Source organism: Corvus kubaryi, unplaced genomic scaffold (genome assembly GCF_017639235.1).
Source record: "Corvus kubaryi isolate FWS band 111438036 unplaced genomic scaffold, C.kubaryi_AGA036_p1.0 65442, whole genome shotgun sequence".
In the NCBI taxonomy this organism is placed as follows: Eukaryota; Metazoa; Chordata; class Aves; order Passeriformes; family Corvidae; genus Corvus; species Corvus kubaryi.
In genome coordinates this window covers 633-12,803 of record NW_024582005.1, presented here as the reverse complement: position 1 = coordinate 12,803, position 12,171 = coordinate 633, and the positions used below count along the sequence as shown (strand labels likewise).

Below are 12,171 nucleotides of genomic sequence, written 5' to 3'. Positions count from 1 at the left end.
CCCATCCCATCCCATCCCATCCCATCCCATCCCATCCCATCCCATCCCCCTGCCCATAGGGCTGCAGATGAGCTGCTGAAGCTGGGGCACAGCTGTCCCCAGATCTCTTTACTGCTGGGTGAGAAAGGCATCTCCACAAGTCACAGCTTCCCCATAGTGTCCGATTCTGCTTCCAGATGCACCTGTGTCTTTGCTCTACACCTCTTTGAGGCATCTCAGCTGCCAAAGCTCAGATGGGATGAGCCCCAGCCCTTCTCCCTGGCCTTGTGGAGTGTCAGAGTAAGCACAAAGAGGAGTGACAGCAGTTGCATCCATGATTTTTTCAACTCGCTGCTACGGCATGCAAAGGAAAAGGAGCCTGCCCTTTACATGCTCCATTTTAGCTGATGTCCTGATGCAGGACACAGCTCAGCTTCAAGGCTTTCCCTCCACTCTGTAAAAGGTGATGAGGGCTATGGGCCCTTCTCCAGCTCCTTCCTCCTTGGTCCCAAAATAGCCTCTATTCCTGACTGCAACACTAGGGAAACTTGACCAGTAATGACCAGAGAGGCATTCTCCCCAGAATGCCCAGTTTTGGGAGCTGGGGCATGGAAATCTCCTAGGGGCACCACAGCCTTGGTGAGTCTGCACTCAGGTAACCAGGTGACTGGTTTTGAAACAAATGGGGCAGGGCAGGTAGACTGTGGGACTTGATCAAGACATGTTTTGGGCATGTGCTGACAACACTGATGTTCGAAAGGATGCATGCAGGAGCACCAGGCTTCTGCAGCCCCACTATGCTTGGACAAGAGCCAGTTCCTGACATGATCAACCTGCAGCAGCTCTGGGCAGGCACCTCACCTGGTTTACTGGCAATTTAGGATTTTATAGAAATAAACAGGGAGGAACCTAACCTTCCCCTAGGTGTTTTCAGTGTTCAGTAGCAGCTGGGTGTGGCTTTTGGATGCATACAAAAAAATTCTGTACAACTCCTTTTCTGGGTGTAGCCTGAAGGCTGTAGCAGATGTCATGGACTGCTGCTCCACTCACCAAAAGCCCATCAGAGAGTGGGGTTGGCGTTTCTGGTTTTGTTTAAAAGACATTTTTAAAGAATTTCTGCTTTTTTAGCCTTGATTCCTACAGAAATGTAGCTCATGTAATCAAGAATGTGTTTCTTCTCCCAGTCCCTGAAAGTTCTGAACTGTGGAGCAGGGGCTAGCAGAGTCACCTTGATCTCTTAGTTATTGGAAACGATCATTCTTCAGACATTCTCAGTCCAAACGACCAAAAAAAATACTGGTTTATTTGGAGGGAGGATCTGAAATGCTGGGAGATCAAGAGGATCTGAAATGCTGGGAGATCAGATTATTTATTCAAGTGCATGGGGAAATCCCAGCAGGTGCTCTGTGGAGCTCCCACATCCAAAACTGGGTCATGATCTACCCTGCAAGGTTCTTGTCCTTCCCTTTGTACCTGCCCTTGGCTGTAATTGGAAGTATCTCTCTGGTGCACCCCTCAGTGCCTCTGGGACCCCCTCCTGGCTGTGCTGCAGAGACTGGCTTTGCTCTGGCTCCCCTCCCTCCTCTCACTGCTGCTGGGCTGCCACAGCCGCTTGGGCACCCAAACTGCAAGCTGGCAGAAATAGCTCTAATCCAGGGCAGCTCCCTGAGCTCATTCACACTGCACTTCACAGGCAGTGCCAGTACAACAGAAATCAGCAGTCAGGATGGTTACTGCTGCCAGGAAAATACAGGCTTTAATAACTCCAACTTTAAAGCCCTGGCTGTCCCTATAGCTGCCCCACAGCTGTCCCCAAAGAATTACTGTTGAAAATTATTCTCCTCGAAGTTGACTTTCCAGGCTGACCTTGAATTCAGTTTCTCCTAAAAGGTGTTTTTGAAAGCAGTACCTACATAGTTGCAGGCAACAAGCAAAGTGCTGCAGCTGGATGCCAGCAGGGAGTGGAGGGAGGGTGCTTGTTTGCCCAGAGACCGGGAGCTGCAATGCAGAGATGCCAAGCACTGAACCAGGCACCCTGGCTGCTGTCAGGCATGGAGAGAGACTGCCACTTCCAGGCCACAATTCATCCAGCCCAAAAGCAGGTGTCTCAAACTGGTCTGGTGAACCAGACCTTAGAAATACCCAGTTTTCCTCCCCCAGCACAGAAATGCTGTAGGCACCCACCTCAGACAGAGAGATATGCGTTACAGGTATTTACAATCAGGTGAGAGAAAACATAATCCTCACCCTGATCTGAATGTTAGCACAAGCAATGCTGCCTTTTAAGAATATCTACATACTGGAGACAATTTCAAAAGGCTGAGTCATTAAGAAACAAGGCATGAGAAAGACAAAAACTAAAATCACAGATGAGACACTTGACAGTTTAAAAAAACAGCTAAAAATTAAATTTCATTTTTGGCCAGTGGCATCATTTCTGGATGCAATGACAGCTAGGTAGCTGCAGTGCTGGGATAAGACCAGCTCCAATTTCTCCCTCTGGCACCCCTTCTCCCTGGCTCCACCTGCGGTCTCCAGCCTTACAGCATAATATAAACTCTCTGGGACAGGGACTGTCCTTCCCTTCTCTTTGTATGTCACCTAACACAAGGAGGCTTGTCACCCTTGTCACGTTGTGACAAGGTTTCAAAAAGGCAGTGCTGATGAAAAAACCTGCCAAAGGTTAATCCCGCCTGGGTGACAGTGCTGTTGTTAGGATGTCTTTCCCAAGATCTTCCCATTTCCCATCCTCATTACCCACTGGCTAACGGGTCTCAGGGCACTGATACTGAGACCACAACCACTGGCAAGCTTGTTCTCAGTAGTGTGTCAAAATCATGAAAATACATAGACAGATACACGCCCTTCCTTGTGTTAAAGGAAGCAAATCCTAATATAAAAATATTTTTTAATAAAAAAAGCAGAGCAGAACACCAATACACTTTCAGGAGGAAATAAGTTTTTCCCCTTCTGAAGTAAGTGTCAGCCTTGGACAATTAAGACCTGGAGCCTCCTTTCAAGCTCAGACAGATTGCAAACACCAGCACAAACCTTGTTATGACAGTATTTTGCTCAATCCGGGCTCTGAGTTCTTCGTTCTGATGTTGCAGCATGGTGATTTTTTCTTCCAGTTTTAAATTTTTTTCAACCTGCAGCAAAAGAAGGTTTGTTAAGTCTGAAGAACACTCAGCACCTGATCCTAGATAATTTGTTCTATATTAGTCTGTAGAGCAACTTCTAAAATTTGAGGATAGGTGGAGGTGGTTATATTGACTGCAGCTGAGACTTAGAGATCTGACTCACACCACCACATCATACTGGTGAAGTAAGTGGGGCCATCAGCAGAGCATTAAGCAGGGGCAGAGCTGAACCAGCCCTTACTTCTAACAGAGTCCTCGAGGAGGAGGGTCTTAGTTTTGTTCAGTGCAAACAGATGTTTTCTCCAGAGGTGCCCCCACAACTTTTGTCCCCCAGGGAGCCAGCATTACCAGATGTTGGAGAAAGTGCTGGTGACACTTCAGGAGCATGAGGATACCCAGCATGGAAAGTTGCCCAGCACTGTGGCATGAGAGATCAGTCTAGTGATGAAGGAGAAGTGCAAGATGATGGGATGTACATCTTCCAGACATTACAGTCTGACATCCAGCCTCCAAGATTATGATTCCTCAGTTATGGAGAAGAAAAGAGTCACCCACCAGGGCAGATGATGCCCAGCAGCAGCCTTAGAGTGCTGCTGCATTCTCATGAGGTTGGCTGGCCTTTGGAGACTCTTCTCACTACTGCTGACAATGTTGGCTTAAATGACAGGCTTAAATCAGACATTTAACTTTAAGCTGTAATTAATTGAAATTAATCCTACCCCAAGCACAGGCAGCTTTTATTCAGCACAGTTCAAGGTCAGAGTTTAGGGATATCTGCAGCAATGTAATCAAACATCAGTAAGGCATGTTCCACAGCCTCAGGTGCCCTGTTTTCCCCAAGCTTTGAATTTGACAAACTTCATCCCCTTTGTTCTTGGTTTTTCAGCAGTTTAAATTTTGCTGAACTCAACGCTTTTGAAAGAAAACAAATTAGGACAGGGTAAGCTTATCTCTGTGTGAGCTTGGTTATTGTATTTCCCAACCTTTTATAAAGAACCAAAATATTGTGCACTGGGGATAGCAATAACTCACACAATGGTGGAGACATCAGTTTTGGGTTGTGTTTTCTGCTCTATGCAGGTAATTGTAAAGGATACTCCTGTTTCTCAGATATTCTGGTCTGTCCCAGTTTATTTTGTTAGAGCGGAACATGGATTCTGGCCCTGTTTTGAAATGCTCTGAGAGAGGAATCACCATCACGGGCTCTCTCTCTGCTTCTTCAGTAATTTTCACAAGTATAGCTGTGCCACCTTCATTTCCAGCCTCCCTTTCAGCTGCCAAGGAGCCAAGGCTGACCCTGAGTTAAAAATGCCCTCTTGCTCCCTTGTGAGGCACCCCAACTTTCAGAGCATTTGGAGATATCCTGTAGGTGTTCTGGCACTTACAAAGGTATATCTTGAAATGGAAAGCAGTTGTGCCTTTTGACCACAGCAAACCCAGTGTTTTACTGTGATAAAGGGCAGGAACAGGACTGTGTGCTTGTATTCAGTTAATGAGCAAAAGCAGCTAAATGACCAGGAATTATATAGGCTGTTGTTTGGGTTCTTTTTTCCTGGTGTTTCCAAATTCTGGCTTAGCTCCAAGAGCAGCACGTTGGAAGGAGCACAGATAATAAGCCTCAGTTGCAAAGTGGCACTTTTCTCTACCTCCACTTACTAAAGCATCTGTTCAGCAAAATAATCATCGGAGTTCTCAAATTTCCCTGTAAATGGAAACAAATCCTGCTGAATGCTATGCTGAACCAGCTGCCACAGCTCCCAGCTGAGGTATTGCCTCATCCTGTCACCACACTGTATTTTACTGTCACTGCAGGTTATGCTGTACAAAATTAATCCCCTTTCCCACAAAAAATGTAATTGATGGTGAACTGGGGAGTTCTTCATTAGGGAATCCCACAAGCAAAGGATGAGAAAACAGCACAGCCTGCAGAAAAGCATTATTGGAGGGCTGGGGAGACCTTTTCTGGAGTAAGCCTTGCTAGGAACTGCTTGCTGAGTATTGCTAATTCCTACATGGCTCCCTAAATGCCTGCAGGAGCAGCAGGAAGACACACCACGGTTCAACCTTCCCCCACTTGCTCTCTCCAGCCCTAAAAGGCTACCTGACTCCTGTAGGGGCATGTGATGCAGGCTGGTGTACCATAGATTAACACAAATTTCTCCTTCCTCCTTTCTTCCTACACACTCACCTCACTGTCTGACCTAACACGCTGAGCAGGTATTGTATGAAGAAGCAATCCAGATTGATGGATGTGAACCTCTTTGACCAAGTCTTGCCCCCACCTCATGTGTTTATTCACCCCTCTTAAGTTCATCTGCTTTAACCAAACTATTCCTTTATTAGCTCTGCGATGTCTCCTCTGCAGGAAAAATGACAACTCACCTGTTTTTCTAGCTCCATGATCATCTTCTCCTGTTGGTGAATCTGGAGGTTCTTCATTTCCAGAACATGTTTTAAGCTCTTCAAATCTTTTTCTAAGTGCAGATATGGAGCTTGCACAATCTAGGAAAAGTATCAGTGATTTGGATATGTCAGCCATAAATACATCTTAAGCCATTAAGAGGGAGATTCCTTAATGGAACCCTGTGGTTTAGGAGAATCAGTGGTGTGAAAACTACCTGGACCTGGTCCTCTGCAGCCCATCTGACCCCTGATTTTTCTCCTTGACACCCCTTTGGCTAAGAGTTGTGACTCTTCCTCAGAGCTCAGTATTTGGGGTCTCAGCTGGGACCTGCCCCCCTGTCCCTGGAGTGAGGATCCCATTGCTCTTCGTTGAATCAGGTGATGTGTAATACTTAGAAACGTGTCTCGATGCCTGTATAGTTAGAGTTGTCATCTACCTTCAGCTGTTCCTCAGTGTTTTTCTTCAGAGCCTCTTCAAACCGGTCTGCTTTGGCCTTAAGAGATTGATTCTGGAAGGTGAGGGTGTCTATCTGGTCCTGGGGGGGGAAACACACCAATTAACACATCAACTGTATTACCAACCCTCTTACATTCATACTGGTCAGTCTGCACTGTGAAACTACCAGGCAAGCTAAACAAAGATTATAAACCCCTGTAAGGGGATATATTTTTTATGTAAGGCCGCTTGAACATAGAGTGGAGTATTTGATAAGCCTTAGGGAATCACAAAATCCCTAAAACACCTGCAGCTGATGATAAATCACCCATCACCTTGTGCTGGATGAGAATAGACAGGTCCTTATTGGGAGACCCGGCATTTGTATCACATGCATGATTGTGTGGTCCTTAGAGTCCAAATGAGGCAGGAGATACCTGCTTCCTTCCCCTTTCTAGGCTTCTAACAGGGTAACAAGAAGTGATGAGTAAGTGGTGTGGGCTTTAAAATGATCATCATTTCATCTCAGAGCTATACGTGGGAACAACATGTTATTTTAAGCAATCATATTTCTGTTACTATCAAAGGCATTTCTGTCTATACAACACCTGTAAAATCCACAGTTGCTGTGAAAATGGTATTTTTATCTTTCACAGTTGTGATTTCTTGTCTGGAACATTACATCATCCCTTATTGCAAAACTGCTGGCGTGACTGGAGCTGTTGCAGCAGTGCAACAGTATGTGCTAGTCAGGGCGTTGAAAAATTGTAATTAATCTCTGCCTGTGAAATCAAACAGGGCTTGCATTATTTGCTGTGGCATCTTTACTTGTTCACACATGTCCAAACCTAGCTTGTGTCACGGGGGCACAGTTCTGCCCTCCACTCCTTATGATTTCTTCATCTAGGGAGTGAGAACAGCATGGAGTTTTTAGAAGGGTTAGACAATCTCGATCTTGGTGTTAAACAGTGGGATGTGGGAGCTGTGATGTGCAGGGCTGACCCGGGCCATCCACAGCCTGGCTGCACATCGGGGCCAGTCCTGGGGCAACCCACATCAGGGACTGCACTGCCCTCCGGTGGGACTGGAGATGTGTCTACAGCATGGGACCAGCTTTCCCACATTCAGGCAGCAGGGAGGAGTTTATAAATCACAGACATAGGCACAGGGCCAGGCAAGGAGATGTTTCTGAGCCCTGGGGGTGCCTGTTGGCGGGTACCATGTAGACAAGCTGGTGCTCATAGCCACTGCAGGTGCTAGAGTCCTCCCCACCATGCAGGAGAGAGCTCAAATTTGCCAGCAGGGTAAAAAAGACATTTCTTGCTTTATCCAGATGCCTTTTTGTCCCTTTAGGTTTTCTCTCTTTTGTGAACCAGCCAAGGGGGAGGAAAAATCCTGAGTGTTTGCTGCTAGATCCCAGTTTGGACAGGCAGAGCACAAGAGGTACCACAGCTGGTAAGAGGCAACAGGCTGGTGTGCTGGCAGCAGGCAACGTATCTGGGGCTGCCCCGTCAGCTGCTCCACAGCACCATTACAGGGTGGGAAATAAAGAAACTGCTAACCTGGAGTGACAGACGCAGCTTTTCAAAAGTCTCTTCTAGTTGTGCCTTTTCCAGTTTGTGAGCAGTATTCAGTTCTGGAGAAGTTACACAGACATGACATTACAGAGTGAAGTCCAGCAAAGCAGAGTCTGAGAGCACACGTCATGAGCCGAGCGCAATTTGGGATGCAGTTTTAGGACGTGGAAATGGAGCAGGAAATTGGTAGCAATGTGCCCTGTGACCTTAGGGAAATTGTTCTGAAAATCAGAATTTCCTGATCTTTCACTTTTTGCAGATACCTCTGTTTCTGTGTGACCAGATTCTGATTTTTCAGAACTGCTCAGAATTCTCAGCTCCCAGGCATTCTGATCTGAAAAGGGTCAGTCTGGCAATGGGCCATTTTCCAGTTCAGAGTTAGTATCCCTAAATCAAAGAATTTTAAATTGGATACATTTAAAAGCTTGGGTTGCAATTTCTTTGGAGAGAGAGAAAAGAGGGCCACCACCTCAGATGCAAAAATACAAATGACAGTGCTTCTCCCCAAGCTGTGATAGATGAATTAGGAGGTTTATTCCAGTAGTGAGACAGAGAAGACAAAAAACATTATTAAATAGAATAACTCACCCTGGACATACTAATAACCAGAAGTTTCATAAACAAAGTGAATTAAAGCTTAATCTCTAAAGCAATGGCATCCAACTGTCATTCAGTGCAGTAGCACCTGCATTTTTAGTATATGGACACTGTATCTTTTGTGTTTTTTTTCCCAAAGCCATGGGTTGTGCCCTCTAACCCCTGCTCAGCAGCCACAGTCCCAGCAGCGATGATTCCATCGCTCCAGTGCCGAGCTCAGCGCACTCTCCCGCAGCGGCTGCTGCAGTGCCTCTTCCAGGCACAGGAGGGCATTTCAGACCTGCACCAGGAACAGGGAGCACAAACTTTGGCCACCAGACCCTTGAACCACAACTGAATTTTATCATCAGAAAATACGAACAAAAACGGAGAGAGAAGAATATCCTCAAGCAAGAAACAGCTTTTTACTTATTTATTTTCAAAATCGCATATGTTAATTTATAAATGCTATGCTAGATACCTCCTCTGCCCATGAGAGAGGGGAATAGACTGTTCTCAGTTCATACTATGCTCTGGACTGTGTCTCTAACTGACACAATGCAGAGCTAAGCAATATGGCTTGGTTTGGGAAATGTGGGAAAACCTACTAGAGATATTTAAATCGTAGAAAAAAATAGGGAGATTGTACAGATAACTGTTAAATGTCAGCTAAAGCATGCACAAAGGCATGTGTTCAGACACTGAGCTGGTAGGGAAGAAAGAGATCTGTCTGCAGCATCAATCCCGTGGCCAAACTGTAACACAAAATAAAGATAAGAGTGCTGAGGTGCAGATTTGCACCAGTGAGTGGCTTTGGTCTGCTAAGCATGGCCAGACATTTGCTACTGAAAATAATGAGTCTTGTTTTTAGAAGCAGTGTGGGCATTTAAGCACCTACATTCAGAGATATCCCAAGAGCTCTATCCTCCTGAGCACCCGAGGATTAGGCTCTTGAAAAAGTATGTGTGCGAAGTGATGTGGAATTTGGATTCTATTTTAGCAACACATAGAGAAAGCCTTATCTTTGACCCAGAGACCCCCCTCAGATAATTTCAGGTCAAAATTAGATGCTATACAGACTGCAGACATCTCTCCCTCTGCCCTAGCATGAACCTGGTGGTCCACCCCACGTGAAAGCACTAGACCAACACAAATTTTCTGTGTAATCTGCTCTGGAGGAAGAAACACAGTGTCACACTCCTGCTCTGGAGCAGCTGTGTAGCTGTTGGGTTGTCTTTCGCTTACCTTGAATCTTGCAGTCGTTCTCATCCTTCAGTACTGTAATGGCCACAATGTGGTTGTTTTCCAACTGGGACATTGCAGCTTCATGTACAGCTGTGATATCTTTCACCTGTTCCAACAACAGTGAGCACAGACATGGGACACATGGTTAGACAGGCTGTGGCACACTGACAAGCCACTGCTGGAGAGCTCCAGTGATCTGGAAACAGCAAAGGGATCTAGTGAATGTGTCACTTCCAGCACCTGAGCCAGTTTTGCCATGTTGATACCTTGAGTGGTAGCGTGTAGTCACTGCTGATGGTATTTTTGTTCTTTTAACTTAATGGTGATGAAGAAGTACATAAGAAAGCGAAAGCCCTTAGGTGGAGATGCTGTTTATTAAATGTTCAGAAGTCTTGACATTCCATTAATCTAAATTATAATAATGACCACACGGCCCACAGCCATCATGGGAGTGAGGAGTGCAGCTGGAAGAGGGCTGTGGGCAGCCCGTGTTCCATTGCATCCTGTGTGCTCGGGACTCCTTCAGTGTATTGTTTTGTTACTAGACTTGGCTAAAGGCAAAGTGAGATCCCCAATGATGGTCTTTTAATATGCATCATTAAAGGAACTACAATGAGAAGTGGTAATCAAGTTTAAGTCAGTGGTCCAGAGCACATTCTGAATGCAATGCATCGAATTTGCTTTTCCGGGGTCTGTAACCACACTGATCTTATTTGATACATTTAACACAATACTATCTGCCATATCTGCCAAGGCAGAGGATCAAACTATTTCACATTTACAGTAAACAGCTGTTCATGGCTAAGTGACTTGACTCCAAACACCTTTATTTGCTCACAGTTATGTAAATAATGGTAGAAAGTTACTGCAGCTGAGTTTGCTTTGACTGGAATAAATGTTATTTCACTGCTTTTAACTGTCAAACATACGTATTAAGTAACCTACCAGAAGCAAAATTTCCAATCATATTGGAGAAAACATGCTCTTAGAATGAAAGTTGGGCATTTAACATGGAATTTAAAATTGTCCAAACTAATTTTCATAATAATGTGGGAGGTAACTCAGTGGCGAAGAACAGTTTCCAAAATAATGGGGAGTCAGTCTGCTGATACATTGCATGACAGAGCTGAGAAAGGTGGAGGGCAGATGACTCAAAGGGCTACTGATGGGGCAAGGACTATCACCTGACTTTTTCCAGAGCACAGTGTCCTCGTACATGATGACTGTAAGCTGAAGCCTCATGAGTATTGCCATATTCTTCACCTCACCCTTGCTGAAGCCTTTATTCCTACTCTAATTGCTTCTCAACTGAACAGCACCCCATAGGAATTATTATGCTCAACACTAACTCCCTCACGAGGTGAAGGGGTCTCCTCTCCCTGCCACCATCCTTGGCAAGTTATTTATCTATAAAGCCAATTAAATATGTCCCAAATGATCTACAGGGATTTTTCTGTCTTCTGTGTGTTTCACATCCACATCCCAAGCGACTCATTTTAATCTTCCAGTGTGACGTCCTGTCTGCAGTTTTTCATGGCAGGTAGTCAACTTGGCATTGGGAAGCAGCTGCCTTGGATGCTAATTCCAACTTCACCTCTAATTTAGTCTGTAGGCTTGATCACCTCACTTAACACAAGTCATGTTTATTTCTGGCTATGGAAAGTACCTCAGGTGGGATTTTTAAGGTTTAATAAAGTAAAATCAAGAGGAGGCTCTAGTGGGAGAAGTTCAGTAAGCTGCTGCACAAAACAGCTTGAGCTGAGCACCTCAAGTGAGAAACACTGGCAGGACAGATCACAGCCTTTACTTTGCAATTCTGCCTTTAGCTGCAAGGAGATGTGAGAGTGCACTGGCACACAAGATCAGTTTGTGAGGAGTTTGGCTCTCATGCTCTGCCACATCCTCACAGACAGCTGAACCTCCAAAACCTGACACAGGAACTGTGTCTCCAAAGAAATAACAGCTATCTGGCAGTGAACTAAGTGGTGACTGAAGCAACACAGCATGGAAGATTAGGTTGTGACGGGAAACCATGAAAGCAGAATGACTATCTTCCAAACTAGATGTATGGATACAGAAATACATGCAGATCCATGGTCAGAAGGATTCTGCTGTTGTTACTGCCTTCATGAATGCAAATTCAAATCCCCCCAACAGGGATGGGCAGCTCAAGGACAAGGCTTTCCTCATGTACAGTATAAGAGCTCCATTTCCTTGGCCAAGAAACACTGTTGGTGAGCAGCTTTCCAGCACAGCCTGTCAGCCTCCCCTGATCCAAGAGTGCTCAACACAGGATGGGTATACAGCAGAGCAGGGATTCAAAGGGAAAACCTGCTAAAACTCATCATGCTAACCAAACTATGAATTGCAAATGTGGGCTAAAACTCTGAGATACTACGGTCACAGCAGCACTTTCAAAGCAATGGAGAGGAATGTTTGTGTTACCTTCAGTAATCAGGGAACACGGAGCTCTGGAGCAAACCCAGAACCATTTGCCCCACAGAGGGAAAGATGTGTTTCCACTGTGATGATGAACAGAGTCACAGCAGATGAAAACATGAGAAAAATAAGGATACTTCTAGTCAAGTCCTACAACGACCTGTATCACCCTTTCTTGCGCTGATCAGCTTGAGAGAAGAAGAACCAACATCTGTTCTTGTGGTCCTGAGAGCTTGCAGAAATACTTCAAAGAGTAGCAGAGCTAAGCTATAAGCTATTTCAGCAAAAAATTAACAAATCCCTTCACAAATGCTGATGTCGAGTGATCCAGGAGAGGCAAGCCTTACAGCTAGAGCCAACATTTTCTACCAGGCAG

The 12,171-nt window shown here is 45.3% G+C and overlaps 1 protein-coding gene across 1 annotated transcript; it reads right to left on the bottom strand.

Annotated features, from left to right (window-relative positions):
* Positions 1 to 271: 271 nt before the first annotated feature.
* Positions 272 to 9,471, bottom strand: LOC121673449 (microtubule-associated tumor suppressor candidate 2-like; the record flags this gene model as incomplete). The annotated part of the gene is made up of 5 exons (XM_042046748.1): positions 272 to 3,128; positions 5,502 to 5,621; positions 5,960 to 6,058; positions 7,521 to 7,594; positions 9,357 to 9,471. Coding segments are annotated over 5 exons (561 nt in total), but the record flags the coding sequence as incomplete, so codon positions are not given.
* Positions 9,472 to 12,171: the final 2,700 nt, after the last annotated feature.